This window comes from Oryx dammah, unplaced genomic scaffold, assembly GCF_014754425.2.
Source record: "Oryx dammah isolate SB20612 unplaced genomic scaffold, SCBI_Odam_1.1 HiC_scaffold_27, whole genome shotgun sequence".
Lineage (NCBI taxonomy): Eukaryota > Metazoa > Chordata > Mammalia > Artiodactyla > Bovidae > Oryx > Oryx dammah.
In genome coordinates, this window is record NW_024070211.1 from 39906103 (window position 1) to 39926547 (window position 20445).

Here is a 20445-nt window from a genome sequence, read left to right on the forward strand (position 1 = left end):
TGTCAGTTAACAATTAAAAAAATAAAATGAGAAAATGTTAAATTCCATTTGAAGTTATTTGGTTGAGAAGAGGTACCACTCTGTGACCCACACTTCCTTTATTCTCACATTAACTATGTACTATATTTCTTCTCTACATTCATGTACATTAGCACAGACATGGGTATGTAATAGGCACCCAATAAATGATTATTTTAATGCATAATTAATAAAGCAGTTAAGTAGTGCACTCTGTTCTCTTACTCAGTTAGGAATACATAAAGTGTAACAGAAGTCCACTCAATGAGACAACTGAAATGTCCTGGGGAACTTAATTACCACAGACCTCTCAGAGTTTAAAACTGGAGCCTAAGATGATCATTTAGAAAAAAGTATCTTATTGCTATTTGTAAGCTACATATTCAAGCCTTCTCATGTAGAATCCATTGATTATTCACATGTGTCACTCATCTGCTCCAAAGAAATATGTAAAAAGTATTCTGAGATTAACACTGCTGGATAACTTGAAAGAATCAGAAGGTTAACAGAATCAAACCACAATTTCTCAATTAGAGTTAATGAGCAAATTCCACTGTATTCAACACAAACAGCTTTCTTCTTGACTATGTATCAATGAAATCAAAGTGGAAGGAAAGAAGGAAACTAGAAATCAGGAGATCTGGGTTCTAGTCCAAGTTCCATCACTAAACTATTATTTGAATCTGTTATCTCTTCTGTAAAAATAAGAATATATGGTTCTAGCCTGTAAGTATCATTGTTATAAAACTCAAATGAGACCATGTATATAAAAGTACTCTGAAAACTGAAGTCTGATCCTATCAAACACTGTTTTTCTCTTAATGTTTATTTATACACAGCATATTTTAAAAGGACTTAAGATTGCTCTCAAAAAAACTAAATTAAAACAAGAAGGAAAAGCAGTCAAGTTAACTAATGTGTATTTAGATGTATATAATGATTCTATCACAAAATAAGGAAAGCATATAATTAAACAAACTTAGCTGAGAGTTTGAGTAGCCAAAATGAAGAGAAAAACAATTTTATTTAGTGAAACATGTTTTTCTACCTAAGAATAATCTTTTCAACACTTATCATCAGGGATTGTGAACCAAGTAATGGACAAAACTAATACTAGTGTTAATAAAAAAACACAACAACCAATTTATTGGCTATAAATTGATGTAGTCACTGGGAAGGGTAACTGGGCAGGCTGACTAGGATTCAACAATTCCACTCATTAGATGCTACCACTGACAGGATAGGACACTATATACTAAAAGAATGTTTATGTAGCATTATTTGAAACAGTAGAAAAGTCCTAAATATTCATCAGTGTATGTGAGTTTTAAACAAATGTTATATTTATACGGTGAAACACAACGTAGCTATTAAAAGAAACCACTTACATAACTATATATGCATATATTTGTCTGTAGTATATAAAATATAGGTCTCACATGTATAAAAATACATTTTACATGTTTATGTATAAACAGAATGAAAAAGAATGAAGGATACATACCAAACTCTTACTACTGGGGAGGGATAGGAAGGGTCTTTACTTTTTATTAATACTATAAACCTCTACCATTTGAATTTTCCCAGCCATATACTTGTTTTATAAGAAATATATAATATTGTTACATATATAAGTGGTCATTATATTGATTGTTAATAATAATCAAGAACATAATGTTAAATCAGTTCCATCAAAGTCATATATGCATATACAGAGAGAATAAGGCATAAACATTAATGCATAAAGCCTTTAAAATCTCAAAGTATTAACCTTAAAACAAGCAACTGTTAGCTGCTGGATGGAAGGGGTGTGCCAAATGAAACATCTATTTTTCTGAGCTTTACCTCCCTCAACTTCACTTCCCTATTTGAGATTCTGATATGCCTCTGTCTGGAGAGCATGCCTTCTATTTCTAATTCAAATGAGAACTGCTGTGGTAGATGAATCTGTTACTAATAGGACTATGCTATATTCCTCAAGTGTACTAAAGTTGGAGAAAAAGTTCATGTATTAATATGTTAGAACACATACCTTGAATAGCTCAAATTATTTTGATAAAAAATACACACATACACCTCTTTCTGCCAACGAAGAAGAAAAAGGATAAGTGAACTCTAATAAACTTACAGAATGGACAAGAAGCTTAGTCAAAAATGCCTGCCTTCTACTTGCTATTAAAAGTTTCAGCTTTGGTAGAGCTAAAAAGTCTGCTACTTGTTTTTAATATGGCTAGAATGCAAATTAGTTATGCAAACCATGGCCAAGGTGTAACTGGAAAATTATGAACTGGGAGTTTTATACATATTTCTGACACAGACTACCCCAGGACATCAGAAAACCGATATAGTAAAGAGTTTTGATGTGTACATTTGATGTGTTATTAAGGAAGAGAGGGAAGGCAACTATATAGTGGGCAGCATTGTATTTAATAAACAAATAAAAATGAAGACATCAATGTGTGAGGCACTGTGGAAGGCAAAAAGATATTGGGAAAAAAGAGGAAAAAGGTACCATTCACACAAATGCCTTTGATCAAAAAAAGGTAGAACTCAAAAAGTACTTTTGTAACAGATTGAAATGAAAGATAAGAAGAGAGACCCAAGTATCAGAGACATAAGAGAAATGGGAACTTTGATAATTTTTCAAAAGAAATCCTTGCTTTCTGTGAGACAAAAATTGGCCTTAAACATAACTAAAGAATAATTATCTGAAAAAACTCATGTTTTCTATTAACATGTTATATGAGGACTGAAATACATTTTTAAGCAGTGGTTTAAAAAACTTCTTAGACTCTCCATGCACCTGAACAAAACAAACAGCCACTTAAAGGTCTTACCTATCTGGGTAATCCTAACTAAACCCTGAAGAAAAGCAAATACTTCTGTTACAAAACTTTGCATGAAAGTAAAGGAAGTGTAACAGTGACAATCAAGATTTAGCAAAGAGCAGGCTGCTTTTATAAGATTACTTTGAGGAGAATGTAGCCATTAGTTTTTCATCTCATTTTCCCAAACAGAAATATCAATTACTCACTATACTGTCCACTGCTAGTCTGATAGATAGGAGTTGGCACCGTGACAGTGGTGATGGCAGGTGCTGAAGTCTCCTCTTCAGATTTCTCTTCTTCAATCCTTGGCACTCCTGGCGCATCAGAAGATAAGTCATTCAAAATTTTCCTAGAAAAATAGAGAATTATATCAGTTAAAATAAAGGTAACATTTACTGGCCAAATACAAAGAAGAGGAAAAGATCAGAAAACTGACAGAAAGTTGACAGTGTTTAGGATAGAATTTAAAAATGTTATAGTTTAAAATGTAAAAACTTACAATAATAAACAATAAAATTTGCAACATTAAACAAAAAATGAATCAGGGCATCTACATGTCAAAACCATATGAGGACTAGAAAAAACACAGATGTATTTCTCCTTTCAGTGAACATAAAAAAAGACGATGATTCAAAATCCAGGTGCAATTAAAGAAGAGATGAATAGAAAAACTGACTACCGGAGAAACAATCTTTTGCATGGCCAAGAATGCTTCCCTGGTGGTTCAGCAGGAAAAGAATCCACCTGCAATATGGGAGACCTGGGCTCAGTCACTGGTTTGGGAAGATCCTCTGGAGAAGGGAATAGCTACCCACTCCAGTAGTCTGGCCTGGAGAATTTTATGGACTTTATAGTCCATGGGGTAAAACAGTTGGCTACAACTAGGCGACTTTCACTTTAATCTAGATGCTAGGTTATTTTTTTCTTTTAAACCAATACAGTCTTATGGTGTATTGGCTTTTTTGGCAACCACATTTAATCAATGATAATTAAACAATAATTATCTTTTTTAGATGAATTCTTAATCCAGAATCCTGTATGGGAGTAACTGATTTTATTTTAAACTCAAGTTCAGAAATTTTACCATTATCCTCAACATTTTATCCTATTCAGTTCAGTTCACTTCAGTTCAGCCACTCAGTTGTGTCTGACTCCTTGCGACCCGATGAACTGCAGCACGCCAGGCCTCCCTGTCCATCATCAAATCCCGGAGTTCACGCAAACTCACGTCCACCTAGTCAGTGATGCCATCCAGCCTTCTCATCCTCTGTCGTCCCCTTCTCCTCCTGCCCCCAATCCCTCCCAGCATCAGAGTCTTTTCCAATGAGTCAACTCTTTGCATCAGGTGGCCAAAGTACTGGAGTTTCAGCTTTAGCATCATTTCTTCCAAAGAACACCCAGGACTGATCTCCTTCAGAATGGACTGGTTGGATCTCCTTGCAGTCCAAGGGACTCTCAAGAGTCATCTCCAACACCACAGTTCAAAAGCATCAATTCTTCGGCGCTCAACTTTCTTCACAGTCCAACTCTCACATCCATACATGACTACTGGAAAAACCTTATCCTTGACCAGACGGACCTTTGTTGGCAAAGTAATGTCTCTGCTTTTGAATATGCTATCTAGGTTGGTCATAACTTTCCTTCCAAGGAGTAAAGTGTCTTTTAATTTCATGGCTGCAGTCACCATCTGCAGTGATTTTGGAGCCCAAAAAATAAAGTCTGACTATTCGTTTCACTCTATTTCCCTTGGCTGCTATGATCTTTCAAGGTTTTTATTCTACCATCTATTAGGGTACTTTGCCCGTAAGTTTCTGTTATTTGTTGATCTGATAAACATGGCTTTTATGTTTTCAGCTCAATTACTGATAAAAACACCAAGCCAGATGAAACCAAGTGAGAACCCTTCAAGGACTTCCTCTGGGTAAAAACTGATCACTATAAAGCTGGGCTGTTCCAATAAAAACCCAAATGTTATTATTTAATTCCCATTTCTCCAACTTCACAAAAATAACCTAAGAATTTTGATACAGATCTTGTTATAATCAAATTAAGACATACAGGCTAGAAAATAACGGCATATTCAACTATGGAGGTTTGATTGTAAGGGAAGATACCTTTCTGTACACGTGTGGTGACAAGGCAAAAAAAAAAAAAAAAAAAAGATTTTTTTCCAACATAAAACTCATGTATCATAAGGTACAGCATGTATCATAAGGTACAGCTAGGGTTTACCTAGAACTTATATAGAGAAGCCATGTAGCTTGTTTCTTAGTATCAAGTTGAATTTGCTTCAGGATCAAATGTCTTACATAGTAACACTAGATATATTTCAAAGTTAAAAGGTAAAACTAGCTACATTTTGAGAATTATGAGTATAAATAAATACAACACATACTTGGTAACACAGAATTCTCAAGACCTCAACTTACTGGTATTTCTTTAGGATCCCTAATTAAGTTGTGAGGATAGAGAAAAGGGCTAGCTTAGAAGCCAAGAAAATGGAAAAAATATAACATTCCTTTGAAAAATAGAAATATATATAAATAGAAATAATGTAGGCTAAAGAAGGGAAGAATAAGCTTGAAATTTATTAGACTATGAATTGAACTTAAAGATTTTGGGAATTGCTTTTCCTAGAGATACTTAATATGGCTCCAATTTCTATGTAGTACTAAAACAGTTTTGGTCCATCTTGGAAGTAAGGTATGGATTAGGCAACTTTTGTAGTTGAACATAAAATTGCAATAAGGTGCCCCTAAAATTAGGGAATATCACCAAACATCACCCTAAGCAACTATTTAATTAACAAGCAGGGAATATCACCAAACATCACCCTAAGCAACTATTTAATTAACAAGCAGTTATCATGCTAAGTACCACGGAGTAAGAAATGTGTTGTGAAGTACATGGTACAGTCTCAGAACTGACTTATAACTAGAAAATGCTATAACCTTATCAAATGTATTCCAATCTTTTAAACAGAAAAGCAGCAGCCAGCACAGTCTACAAAAACAGAAGGGAAAAAAAAAAAATCAGTCTTTATCCAGGACTATTCAGAGTAAGGCTTCCCTGGTGGCTCAGATGGTAAAGAATCTGCCTGCAATGCAGGAGACCTGGTTTGATCCCTGGGTCAGGAGGATCCCCTGGAGAAGGAAATGGCTATACACTCCAGTATTCTTGCCTGGAAAATCCCATGGAGAGAGGAGACTGGTAGGCTATAGTCGATGGGGTCACGAAGAGTCAGACACAACATGTTCAGATTAAGAAGTGCTCTTATTCTATATGACAAGCTTCAACTTATTTGAGAGAAGCAACTCAGGATGAAAAGACATGTTCTGTGTGGTCCTAAATCGAGCATCTAATTGGCGTTCCGACATCTCTTCATCTGTAACTACACAGGGGTATACCTTTATACTTCTGATCCTAAATTCTTTTAACTATTCAATTCCATACCTGTAGGAAGGCCTCCTTGAAAGAATCTCTCTTCGTTTTTGGGAATCGGTTACACTATCCACTGACTCCTGTGAATCTTCACTTTCTGCAATAGTTGAAATCTGAAAATAAAGAAGAACTTTATCATGATAATCAAATTTAGTTCCCATAAAATTTTTATGAATTTTAAGAAAAGGTCAAATACAAAAGGGCATATTTCAACCTTACACATGCTTCAGTAGAAAACCAGTTTTTATTGGAGATAATCATACCATCCCTTTCCTCTCCCTTTCCCCCCCATCCTACAGAAGTCAGAGAACCTAAAATTTTTTTGTCAAAACCAAACTTTTGTGATATCCAAAATCAGCCTAATCTCTTTCAGGACTTCTTATAATCAACACTGAATGTATCAGTAGCACTTGTCAATTGTTTTCTTATAGTTAGAACAAAAATACCAAGTAAAATAAAGTTCTGACATGAAGGAAAGAATAAATGACTAAATATCTAGCTATCAGTCTACTGACTGTACAAATATTTTCCTTTAACTGATATGTAAATACTTTGAGTATATGTACAATTGTACAAATAAGATCAGTGATCCTTCAACCATGTTCCAGATGGCTGTTTCTGGCAATTCTGGAAGAAGTTCTCTGCTACATATAGACATGTTTCAAAGTTGACAATCCATAATTTTTATTAAGCAAAACTTCAAGGTAAAGAACTATGTATTTCTGGAAAGTATGCTTGGATTGAGAAGGAATAAAGGTAAATGAATACAGATTTTATGTGGGATAATAATAATAGCAACTAGCATTTACTGAGAACTTACTATGTGGCAGATGCTATGTTAAAGCATATACATGTATTACATTACTCAGTACTCACTAAAATACAGTAACTTTAGGTGCTAGATAAGTACCATTAGTATGTCCAGTTTATAGATGGAATAACTGAGGCACAAAGAGTTTAAGTAAATCACCCAAGTCACAAAGCTATGAAGTAGTGAAGCCACTGTCAACACTTGACATCTCAAATTTAGATGTCTATACTAGCATCAACATCCTGCTGGTTCCAATCTAAACCAATTTTGTCAGAAGCAGCAACCCAGAGCATTTTCAGACCATTTTTAGACTAGAATTTCAGTCATTTAGGTAAGCTAGTCTGTCAAATTTACACTGCCAAGTTCCCTAGGCTAAACAGCAGGAGCCTCCTGCTCTCTCCTAACCTAGGTGAGCATGCTGCTGTCGGAGTGAGAATTAAATTTAACCAAGGCAAAAGGGTCTATGTGGGATAGCGCCTTATCAAAAATTTATGGCAAAGGCAGTAAGAACAAACACATTTAAGAGAAACTTGAGAAATCAAGTATGTGGTCTGAGCCTAAGGATTCTGTAGAGCAGGCAGTTGTATTCGGAGGGCTTTGTGATACACACTCACTTTAAGATGAAGTTTGTTAAATCTAGTAATGTTTCACGAAATAGAGCTACAATAAAGTAACATATGTGCCCCTTAAAACATTTTAAAGTAAACAAAGTATAGTCCCACAGACCTGTGATTCACGGTAGAGTAACAACATTATGCTGCTGCTGCTAAGTCGCTTCAGTCGTGTCCGACTCTGTGCGACCCTGTAGACGGCAGCCCATCAGGCTCCCCCGTCCCTGGGATTCTCCAGGCAAGAACACTGGAGTGGGTTGCTATTTCCTTCTCCAATGCATGGAAGTGAAAAGTGAAAGTGAAGTCGCTCAGTCGTGCTCTTAGTGACCCCATGGACTGCAGCCTACCAGGCTCCTCTGTCCATGGGATTTTCCAGGCAAGAGTACTGGAGTCGGGGTGCCGTTGCCTTCTCCAAACACTACAGTTACTGCCAAAGGAGCACACAGAACATTTTCCCACTAATCTGTAGCTGCTGTTAACTAGCTCACTCAGCAGAGTCTTTACACGGGCTTTCTCAAAAATGTAGAGCTGATGAGGAGCTGTAAGAAGGCAGAGAATCAAAATTTCAAGGGATAACAAGATTGAACTCAAAGTGAATAACCTGACAAATGTTTACCCTCATGAATGTTTTTTAGAACCTTAGTTTCTCTACCATTCTGTCTTGTTGCTTAACTCTGATTCTTACAACCTTCTTTCAAGGATATATAATGATGTAAGCACACTCTTCCAAGTCGAAAGTCATTAAAATAACAACTTTAAAACATGCTACATAAACTACACATAGGACAATTTTGAAATGAAACTAATTAACACAGCTTTTAAAATATATGGCCTTTAATTTTTTCCCCGAAACTCAATGCATCTATTGCTCCCAGTTGAACAAAGTCTCCCATTCCTCTTACCTGAAACAACTTGTCAATTCACACAAAAGGAACTAACTTATACTCTACGACTGCAATTTTAAAAAAAACTGAAGTATGACTGCCGTACAATGTAATTTATAAGTATACAGTATAGTGAGTCACAATTTTTAAAGGCGATATTCCATTTACAGTTATAAAATATTGGCTATATTCCCTGTGTTGCACAATAAATTCTTGTAGCTTATTTTATATATAATAGTTTGTACCTTTTAGTCCCCTACTCCACATTGCCACTTTCCTCATCCCTATCCCCACAGGTAACCACTAGTTTGTTCTCTGTATCTGTGAGTCTGTTTCTTTTTTTAATATATTCACTAGTTTGTTGTATTTTTAAGATTCCACATATAAGTGATATGTACTGCAATTTTTTAAATGTAAAGGGAATTCAGAACTATAATGAATGCAGTATTTCCTCTTTGGAGGAGTACTATCCAGAGAGAACTTAGAATTATGAATATGAAGCCAATTTCTATGGTCTATCTACCAAAAAAACAAACAAAACTCCCCCCAACCCCCAACACCATACCCCCCCAAACCAAAACCAAACAAAAAAACCAAACCCACCCCAAACTGCTAAACCCTCATGTCTAAGACCATTAAGTACCATTAAAATCCTTTTTAATAATAACAGTTCAACACATATTTAACAGGTTATTTTAAAAATAACATGAAAAACTATATTCCACTTGTAAGTATCAAAGACTATCATCACATTCCAATGACAGAGCCCCTTCCTCTGGTTTTCACCTCCTCTGCCTCTATTATTAATCCCTTCCTGAGTTCCTTAAATAGGGCTTTAATCGCGGCCACTTATAGGTCAAGAAATTTTTAAAAAGCCAAACTCATCACTGAACCTGTGAAGTTTTAGATCTGTATTTCTCAATATTCTCTTTATTTGTTAAAACAAAGTTTGTTAAAAACCCATACCTCCTGTTTATAAGAAGGAAAAAAACTTCGATGTTACCTGAAATGTCAAAATAAAATATACAGTGACTAGCACAAAATTTTTTAAATGGTTGTATTAGATATTTTCTCAAACTATACATGGTCCCCTGAAAACTTAAGCACTTTCCTGGAGTACAGTTTAGGCTCAGGTTTAGGTATAGTTGCTTATTCACTGGATCAAGGAGTTTAATAAAAGTCTAGAACAGTAATCTCCAAAATGTTTTGATCTGCAGATCTCCCTTATAAATAAGAAATTTCGATATACGCACATTTATTTGCAAGTTTTAAGTATTATCTGTATCATAAAACAAATTAATTTTTAAAGAGTCAGGATGTATTAAAATACACTTGTAAATTTCTTAATATTTCATACCAACAAGAGTGATGTGCTTTAATATGGTTCATTAAGAAACCATTTAATATTTTATAACAGTGACTCAAAAATCTGATTCTAAGCCTGGACTTTCTGAAATGTGATCTGACATCTGCAACTGCTGAAAAAAGGAGTTCATGACGTGGATATAGGAGTAAGTGCTTTGTGGCCTGGCTTACTAAATAAAACAATCATTTTTTTTTCACTTTCATCTATCAATTGCATAAACTTTTGATGAGATTTACTAGTATATTTTCATCTCCCTGACTCTTAGTCAGTTATTACATGCTAATAGAAACTTTTATATTTTAACATGTAAGTTCAACACCTACTGAAACTCAAGAACACTTCTGAATAGTCTGGAAAACTCTTATTTCCAGAGTTTTAAAAGTATATACATTTGAATTTCTAGGTGACAAATTTATACTGTTTTCAGTGAAAAAAAAAGTATGGGAACATTTTCAAACTTCTATATTCAAAATATTCTGTACAAAGCACGATTTCCTTTCAAAATGCAGGTATGCTCATACATTGTTAAAATGTTACCTTCTCTCAGAAAGGATAGTTGAAAAGAATGTCTTTTTTTTTTTTTTTTTTTTTCAAAAATATCTGCTAGTTAACATATCCTTTGTAGGTTATTTCTTGCTTGCCATCATTATAAAGATCAACAACTCTGGAACACTTGTCTTATGTAAAAACAAACAAGTAACATCCTTATGTTTGTTCAGCAACTCAAATATTTGCTATATGATAACCACTGGATATCTTGCACAAAAGATTTTTATTGTTGTTCCCATCACATTATAAAGTATTGTAAAGGCTGTATCAAAAACTTCAGTGCCAGCCACAATCCCTCTTGCTCACTCTATTCAGGCCATGTCCTCTTGCTATTCTTTGGTATGTAAAGCATACTTTCACTTTTGGGCCTCTGGACTTGCTTTTATTATTTGTATGGCTTAGCCTCCTTCACTGCTTTCTAGTTTTCTGCTCTTTGTGTTCCCTGACCACTCTACATAAAATAAAATACCCTTCCCTCCACATTATTATTCTCTATCCCTTTCCCCTGCTTTAATTATCTTCCCAGCACTTATCCTCACCTGACATATTTTATTTTTTCATTGTCTCTCTTCGCTCAAATGTGATCTTCATGAGAATAGAGAAGTATTATTTGCTCACTGCTGTCTTTCACAGCACCTAGAACAGTGACTGGCACATAGCATGTGATCAATAAAAATTCGTTGAAGGAATGAAATGTAATAATTTAAGGTAACATAATAATCCATAAATCCTATGAAATGTTTTAACTGCACTGTATTAAAAATGCATCCAAAATTAATAAATGATAAGTGAGGATGATACTGTTAACTTCTATACATTTGTGTAACTCCCATTATTTTGGGGGCGATTTTTACATAATCTGTGAGATCTGACTTACATGTACACATAAGGGATAAGTTAGGGCACTGATGAATATGAAATATTAGTAAAGCTTAGTTTCTAATCCTCTGAGATGAAAAAAGATAAACAGAAATCTTAGTATTTTATTCTTACATCAAGAGAAATGTACCTTATATGTTTCGGAAATGCTGTTCTAGAATACTAATATTCTTCCATCAAGAAGTTTGAGGAAACCAGTTCTCTCCTTGTTTGATCACCTCTTCTGTTATAAACCATTCTCTAATGATTAATTCTAATCACTGTTAACCAGCTGAAATGACCACTGACGTTTAATAGCTTCTTCATGGTTTAAGGCCTTTAAATTAAAAATACTGTTTGTGTTTCTGTTTGTAGAATTCAGGTTTCTAATTATAAGTACAGCTCACACATCTCTACAAGTTAATGGTCATTATTATTATTATTACCATAAAGTAAAGATTAAAATTAAGAATATAATCAACAATTAAACATCATTTATTAAAACCAATGTTTATAATGTTAGCAAATTTTGTGGTAATTTTTGTGTGTTCTTTATAGAAAGACCTCCTATCGTAAGTGAAAAAGAAAAAGTAAAGGTTAATGAGAGGTCTGGAATCTAGGTCTCCTGACTAGGAGGCCAGGTTCTTTCCACTATTATCAGGAGGAAGATACGAGCAGGCAATTAATAATGGCATACATCATATGAATAAAAGTTAGACAGCATTCAGTGAAATAAAAACTGAGACAAAAGATAGGAGACTATTGTTCAGTCAGTGTGGTTCTATAGAAATATCAAATTCTTCAGTCTTTACCTGGACTATACCGTCTATTTAGTAACAACAAATTCCTTTTCAATATTACAACTTGATGATTTTACTTATATAAAAACATTCATTCTTCTTTCTCCTTCTACCCCTGCCCTAAATTCCAAGCAAACGAAAGCACAGAGATCAAATGAGGTAGAGGTGAGTTAACATCTATTATATCCTTTGATGACACTGCTGCTACTGCTGCTGCTGCTAAGTCGCTTCAGTCGTGTCCGATTCTGTGTGACCCCACAGACGGCAGCCCACCAGGCTCCCCCATCCCTGGGATTCTCCAGGCAAGAACACTGGAGTGGGTTCCCATTTCCTTCTCCAATGCATGAAAGTGAAAAGTGAAAGGGAAGTTGCTCAGTCGTGTCCAACTCTTCGTGACCCCATGGACTGTAGCCTACCAGGGTCCTCTGTCCATGGGATTTTCCAGGCAAGAGTACTGGAGTGGGGTGCCATTGATGACTCTAATAGAAGACAAAAAGGGACTTCTCCCCTCTACAAGTATCAATCAATCTGGCTACTGTACTCAAGGGGAAAAGAAATAAAACAGTTCTCATCCACAAGATGACGACATGGATGGTGAAGAGGAAACGAAGCAATGTCAATTATAAATGGCTGAAGATAAACAGGCATTTACTTGGTCTGGACATATTTTTAATGGGAAGGATGTGGGAGATAGGGAAAAGGAAGCAGTCCAATAGAAAAAGGAGTTAAATTTGCTTAAGTTATTTCTGAGGATAAAATTGGGACCACTAGGTAATACTTTTAGAAAGATATTCTGGTTCACCTCAGTGAAGAATATTTTAGCAATTACCCCTGATTATAAACTGGTTACCTCTGGAGATTGCCTCCTTTCTCTGAAAGAGTTGAAGTAATGCCAGACTACCCTTTGGAGGATGGAGAAGGATGTAAATAGGGAAACTAAGTAACAGATTAAGGGTTGGATAGTTAATGTGTTTGGCCTAGACCTAGAAGATACCTAAGATTTTTATTCAAACCTTGAGTTCCATGTTTAGAGAGAAGGGACAAAGATGTAAAGAATAATTTCTCACCTTCCTTTCTAAAAATAGGACCTAGGACTCACCTGAGTTCCGGAGAAAAGTCTTTTTAAGTCCTTACAGGAAGACTGTGAAGCAAAAAATATGAAATGGGAGGCTGGGGTTATGGCCTACTTGAATGAACGTTCAAGTCTTTTTTTTTTTTTTTTTCTTCCCCAATAAGCTCATTGCAAAGATGTATACTGTCCTAGGTTCCCTACATTTAAGTAGAGGTTTACATGCCTTTATTCCCCTTGGATCCAAATTAAAGGAACAGTCTCTCCAAAGAATAAGATAACATGCATGGAAAAATCCCTGATTCTTAAGGTACACTTTCTGAAGGTATCATTTCGAAGTTGTATATACTCTGACTTAAGACTCCTAAACATAGTTGTTTTTCTCTAAAATTCAAATAATACCTTAGGTAAGGTTATTAATTTTTGACAAGGGTTGTTTTTTCCAATTGCATGTTTAGAAAATAATTACAAAGTTATTATTTTGCATCTTATTTCCCTGAGGTACCCTTATAGTCTCTCCCAACATTTCCACTTTATCCCGTAAACTTTATGATTTTTCCCAATCAATTCTTTTTTTCCTCCAGTTTAAGAAACAGTTTTTTATTATGTCTATTCTTGTGTATATATGTTCCTATACTTAAGGTGACTATACAGATGCAGCGTACTCCATAATTACTATACAACTCTAAACTAGACATGTTCCTATTTTCATAATGAAAGGAAGAGAAATACGGCTATAAACGACAGTTATGAAAGTAGATGCAGAACTTTTTATACACATACCTGAACTGTCTGGACTTGTGGAGACTGAATAACTGATGGCTGGGCCGCCTGAATAACTCCATGGACTTGAACTGTCTGCCCATTGGGCAGCTGTACTAAAGTTACGGTGGGAGCAGATGATGTTGCGTGAGCTGCTGGCATAGATACCTATGGTGTTGAACATGGAAAAAAATTACCATCACAGATACCTCTTTGGGAGTACTCATGTTTAATATGAAGCAACTTTTTAGCAGCAAAAGGATGACCCTTCTGCTAGGTTAAGTATTCCAGTGGTGTGAAAGGAACTAACATTAAACTTAATATTCTTTTTGAAAAAACAAAACAAAAAACCAAACACTACAAATATTTCCCATGCCCCCCATTTTTAAACTGCTCCCAAATGACAAAAATAAAAAAACTGTTCTAATGTAATATCAAAATATGTAACAGACTTTTTTGAACACTAAATACCACTTTATTTGTACGGTGCTTTAAAGTTTCCCACCTGCTTTCATATTCAATTTCTCATTTGCTCTTTGAAGAAATCAGACTGGGTTAGAATAAGAGTTATTCCCATATTCTCTTCCCACCAAGAGACAGAAACATTAAGTGCTCCAAGAGATTAAGCAACTTACCCAAGGTCAAGAGATAAGCTAGCTTTGAAGGAATGTAAAATTCTTCAGAATATCATGTGTTAAATTAAGCCATGTTCTAAAGTATAATTGTTCCCAAACTTGGGTGAAGCTTAGCTACTAAGTCTAAAACAAATACACATCTTATAGTATAAAGCATATTTTTCTCTTATAAACTTACAAGTATGTCTTTCATTCATGAGGAAGTACAAACTGAAAATTTCTATCTCCTTCCAGCACTGAACTGGTAACAGTTGATATTTTAAGGATTTATCTTCCTCTTGAAGAGATAAGGGGGCAGAATTGAGAGAATTTGAGAAACCAGTTTTCTCCTGAGGCACAAAGGCGGCAATCTTAATAAGTCAATACCCAGGTTAAAAGGGCCTTAAGTCATACATATCTATCAGATTGTACAGTATTTACGGTTCCTGCACTTGAATGTGTTTGAGGGTAGCAATTTTATTTGTCCTTTTGGTAATAAATTTGGGAATTTAATGAAGCTCATGTGATCATACTCTTTCCTTAGACTGCAAGGAGATCCAACTAGTCAGTCCTAAAGGAAATCAGTCCTGAATATTCACTGGAACGACTGATGCTGAAGCTGAAGCCCCAATACTCTGGCCTCCTGATGTGAGGAACTGATTCACTGGAAAAGACCCTGATGCTGAGAAGGATTGAAGGTAGGAGGAGAGGGGACAACAGAGGATGAGTTGGTCGGATGGCATCATCGACTTGATGGACATGCCTTGAGCAAGCTCTGGGAGTTGGTGATGGACAGGGAGGCCTGGTGTGCTACAGTCCATGAGGTCGACTCAGTCCATAAGGTCGACTCAGTCCATGACTCATTCAACTGAGTGACTGAACTCACTTTCTGGGGATATGTGTGCCAGAATAATGCTAGAACTGAAACTACAGAAATGAGAAAGACATAGGTTTTTGCCCTTAAAGAAATTATTGAGGCATGTGTATGAGGGAATGGGGAAAAGGCCACAGATAAATATAATTCAATGAAATAATGAAGTCTGCAAAGAGAAAAATGGACACACTGAGGAGAGCGATCCAGCCCAAAGCAAGAGGAGGAGAGGCTACCAGGAAGTATGTTAATTTGAAACAAAGCATATTAGTTAAAAAAGAAAAAAAAGAATGAGTAAGGCATGTTCTTATGAGGTGCAGAGGGGAGACACAGAACTTCACGCAGAGGGTGACGCTGGCAAAAGCAGAGAGAAGAGCAATGCCTGTACATGGCAGAGGGGGGTGACCAGCAGTTAGTACCACTGGAACGTGTAGGTGTGGTACTATAGGAGGGAGGAAGTGTGGAGAGATGAGTAAAAGGCAGGGGCCAGATGGGCTAGTCATGAAATCTTATACAAGTTACACTAAAAAATCTGCATTTTATCATGAGATAGGAAAAGACACTGAAGGGCTTTTGAACTCCTGAATACCATAGTGAGGCTTGCATTTTAGATAGATCACTTTACTTTAGTGGTAGGGTAAAAGATACTTATTTCAGAGGAAGGAGAAAGTAGAGGTGAGACCAACTGAGAAAGTCTATATATAGTAGTAAAAGTGAAGGCCAGTAATTAGGCACTAGGTGTATTAGGGATGAAAATAATACAAGTGATTTAATGACAATTCAGGAGGCAGACCAGAAAGGGATTTAAGAATGACTGATGGAAGGAAGTGAGAGAGAAAGCAAAGACAACCCACACAGTTCACATGTGGGTGAAATGGGTAAACTATGCCAAACAGAGAACACAAGCAGCAGCTTATGGGTGGCTGGGGCAGTGGTGGAAAACGATGGAATTGACATGACAACTGAATTTGCAGAGATGTTTACAAGGCAGTTAAATATCTGACTATAAAGCTTGGGGGGAAGATACCTACTAAAGGCAGAGGCTAAAGTCATGAGCTTCCCCTTCGGACAGTGAGGAAGTCCTTCCTTATCAATCACTTTTTTTTTTCTGGCCACTATAAATCTTACTTAAGTTTTACTTGGTTCTCAAAATGTGATCCACGGATTACCTCCACTAGAGTTACATAGGGTGCCTGTTTATAAATTAGTCACAACCTCTGATGGACCCAAGGACATGTTCCCTGACACCAAGGTTGGAGAACCAAAACTGTAAATTATTCAGAATATCTCATATCACTGGAAAGCTCTTCTAATATTTGAGGTGAAGGTAAATATAACAAGCTAACTTAACAAATAATCCTCTTTCTATGCTAATCATTCCACATAATGGTTCCTCTCATTGTAAATTTAGAAAATTCAGAAACATCAATATAGAAAAAAATCACTTATATTCCTACCACTCAGAGTTAATCATTTAATATTTTTGCTGTAGATACATGTGTTTTTAAAGATGTATATATATATATATATATATACACACTCAATTTTTATAGCACTATCACAAAATCTTTCAAATCCATTCCAAATATCTCTTCATACCATTAATAGTATTCTTTAGTGGTTTTAATGACTGTCTAATGGTAAAAATTACATAATTTAATAAATCCCTTATTACTGTCTATTTAGGTTTTCAAATTTGCCTGTTATAAGAAAGTTAATTGACAATATTGCAGCAATCATCCTTTCACCCAACTCTTTACTTAAAACCCTCCATAAAAATTAACATTCTTATAGTCAAAACCAACATGTTTTTTCCACTTTAAAAGAAATACTTGTAAATTTCAGAAGTAAAATAAGACATTTCATTATTATTTTAGATCGATTTTCCTCCTTCACTAGTTAGGCTGAATTTGTTTTTTTACATTCAATGGTCAAATCAGAATGGTCTTGACAATTTTATTATAAATCTCTAGTTTACTACTAGACAACAAAAATAGGTATCAGAATTCTGAGAAATTATGTCAAAATGTATATGTTAAGGACTTGGATGAGCAAGTGAAAAAAAACCCCTCTGTAATTAGGTATTAAAAAGAACAACAAAACTTACAAAAGTGAACAGACACTACTTTTAAAACTCAAGTATCATGTCATTCCACTTATCAGTGATTATATGCTAATTGAACATGTGCGTATAATTTTGTTCCTTCCCGAATTTCCAATTAAGCTTCGTGAAACTGATTTTGTTTTTACAGGAATAATCACACCAGCAGAGAATGGGAAAGGAAGTAACAGTAAAGAGTTTTGGAGACTAGAAACAGGTGGGTGAATGGTAATGAACTTGGAAGACCTCAGATGGCCAACTCATGAGGTGGAGGCAGGGACAGCTTGATTTGTGCCACAAGGTCCTTAAGAGGCTCAGAATGGAAGGCACCCTGGAAGGTAGAGTGAAAAAGGAGGGCTGAAGATAAGGAAGGCTGACTGAAGGCTCTTTGAAAACCAAGTAGATCCCCTCCTCACTCTCTGTGAAAGGACACTCATCTCCCCTATAAGGACAGAAAAACATTGGTTTATTTTCTGATAGAGGGTTTCTTGACTGCTCGACACCAGGCATTGCTGAGGTGAGGTGCTACACTCCAGTCTCCTTCCGCTGGTTGGCTCACAGGTCTTCACTTACATGCAGGAGATAGTCAAGCTTTTCTCTGGGGAACCTGACCAACACACACCCAGTTAAGAAGACTCAGCATAATGACACCGGGATGCCACCCTACCTTGAAGCTCACAACTCACAGACGTCAGGCCCCACATGAATACACACAACGTCCAACGTAGGTTTTTGGTCACCTACTTTTAAATGTAGGCCAACAACCACAAGTTATCAAATATCTGAGGAAAGCTTCTAATATGAAGGATGGTGACCAAAAAGATAGACGAGGAAAATTGTATACAGAAGAAAATCTATGTAGAGAAGAAAACTTAAAACTTAATATTATAAAGGGAAAACACTGCCTGCATGAAACATTGAAAAAAAAAAGTGAAAGTGTTAGTTGCTCTGTCATGTCTGACTCTGCGATCCCATGGACTGTAGCCCACCAGGCTCCTCTGCCCATGGAATTCTCCAGGCAAGAATACTGGAGTGGGTAGCCATTTCCTTCTCCTGGGTATCTTCCTGACCCAAGGATTGAACCCCATCTCCTGCACTGCAGGCAGATTCTTTACTGTCTGAGCCACCAGGGAAGCCTAAAACAAACAGGATACTATTAAAATACAAAAGGATTGTTCAGAAACAAAAGGAACTCTTGGAAACATGATAGGAGAAATAAAATCCGACAGATGGGGTGAAATGTGAAGTTGAAGAAATCTCTGAGGGCAGAGCAAAAAGACAGACTGAAAACAGGAGAGAAAATTAGAGAAACAGTCCTAGAGGTATTAACATCTGGATCATAAGAATCCAAGAGGTAAAAGAGAAAGAAGAGGGAGAGTAAAAATCATCAACGAAATAACTTAAGGAAATTGCCCAGAATTGAAGACCCGAGTTTCCACTTAAAAAAAAAAAAAAGGGCCCACTGAATACTACTGCACAATAGATGGTAACAATTCAGGCCTTGATAATGAAATGGTGAAGCAAGGTGAACAGAGATTTTTACAAGATAACAAGAGATACAAAGAAATGGGTTTAGTCTTTTAAACATCAATACTAGAAATTGACTGTGCCTTAAAAATTTGAAAAACATTTTCTTTACCAAGAATTCTTTACCCAGTCAAACTTGCTGAAGGAACCACTGGAAACAAAACTCCACAAGAGAAAGACGGTAGGAAGGCAACCTCCAGAATGACATTACACAGCAGACGTGGAGGCCAACCAGACCAGAATGGTGTCCCGAGAGATAGGTACGTTGAGGATTGTCATCACCAAAATCCCTGCTGGTACTGTATCTTCTTTGTACCAGAGGGCTGAGTGCTTGGATGAGTCCCGATTCATATCTGTCCACATTTGCCTTGACATGTACTAACGAGGCCCTGATGCTTTCACCTTTGTTCCTGCACCTGCTTCATCTTGAGTACGTTTACTTCATCCCTAAATATATTCTGCTTTGCCTTACTCCTCAGAGCTGGAGGTGGGCCCCAGTGATCTTAGGAGAAAACACAAAACATCCCACTGCTTCTGACTACCAGCAGACCTAGTATTCGGCCCTAGTATTTCTGCTAGAGACCCAGTATTTGACCCGTATTTTAGCTCAGTGTGGTGACCATATGTGATTAGTCCTCCATTTTCCAAGATCCATTCTTGCTCATGACTCTATTTGGAGAGCTTTTAAACTCTCTGGGAAGCAGAAGCTCCACATCCCAACTCTTCTTACCTAGCAGGTTATTTATTTTCTATTTGGTTTTTATATTAACACTTTTCTCACTCATATATAACATAATGCCAATAAATGTTAATAAAACATTTGAGGAAAAATACGTAAGAACAAAAAATAAAGATGAGAATATAATCTTAGAATGTTTAAGACAAAGACAAAATGAAAGAACTATGAATCATACTTCAAGAAATACAGGGACAAAAACTATCATCCTTGATATTTACTTGTGTGTCAATTATTTATTCTTTTTCGTTTAAGCACATCTAAATTTAGCCTTTCAGATTATGTGTCCCCATGCTCCCAAATAAATCTATATGATATGAAAAAAAAAACCACCCAGTTATCATATTGTTTTGTTCCTTTAAGAGACCATCTACCCATCAGTTTAAATGTAATTACCCTGAATCATGTCACTACTACAAATAGTGTGTTAGTATCTAGCAATACATTTTTCTATGTTACTGAATACTGTCATTTCTAAAATTAGGCCGATACTAAATAAATAGGAATTTTGATATTCTAAGAATGTTACCACTCATTCTATGTATATCTCTAATAAAAACTAAGTTCTCTTGTATTTAAAACATATTCCTCTTAGAAGA

The 20445-nt window shown here is 35.9% G+C and overlaps 2 protein-coding genes across 9 annotated transcripts in view; one reads left to right on the top strand and one right to left on the bottom strand.

Moving 5' to 3' along the window:
- The window catches only part of METTL21A (methyltransferase like 21A), a 55317-nt gene extending 34897 nt beyond the window's left edge, over positions 1–20420 (top strand). Inside the window, exon 4 of the mRNA XM_040228691.1 lies at positions 17735–20420. Coding sequence (XP_040084625.1) covers positions 17735–17808 — 74 coding nt within the window. The 3' untranslated portion in view covers positions 17809–20420. The remainder of the gene's footprint in view (positions 1–17734) is intronic.
- CREB1 (cAMP responsive element binding protein 1) overlaps positions 1–20445 on the bottom strand; it is a 56732-nt gene that overhangs the window by 17203 nt on the left and 19084 nt on the right. For 4 of the 8 annotated variants that reach the window (XR_005719008.1, XM_040228677.1, XM_040228680.1 and 1 more), the window contains 4 exons: positions 14019–14165; positions 13266–13307; positions 6300–6400; positions 3053–3195 (listed from right to left, as the gene is read on the bottom strand). Coding sequence is in view for 6 of the 8 variants with exons in the window: in XM_040228677.1 (XP_040084611.1) it covers positions 3053–3195; positions 6300–6400; positions 13266–13307; positions 14019–14165 (433 nt within the window). In the remaining 2 variants the exon portion in view is untranslated. Of the gene's footprint in view, positions 1–3052; positions 3196–6299; positions 6401–11047; positions 11806–13265; positions 13308–14018; positions 14166–20445 lie in introns of those variants that run through there. The other 4 variants (XM_040228679.1, XM_040228678.1, XM_040228682.1 and 1 more) reach the window with 3 other exon arrangements.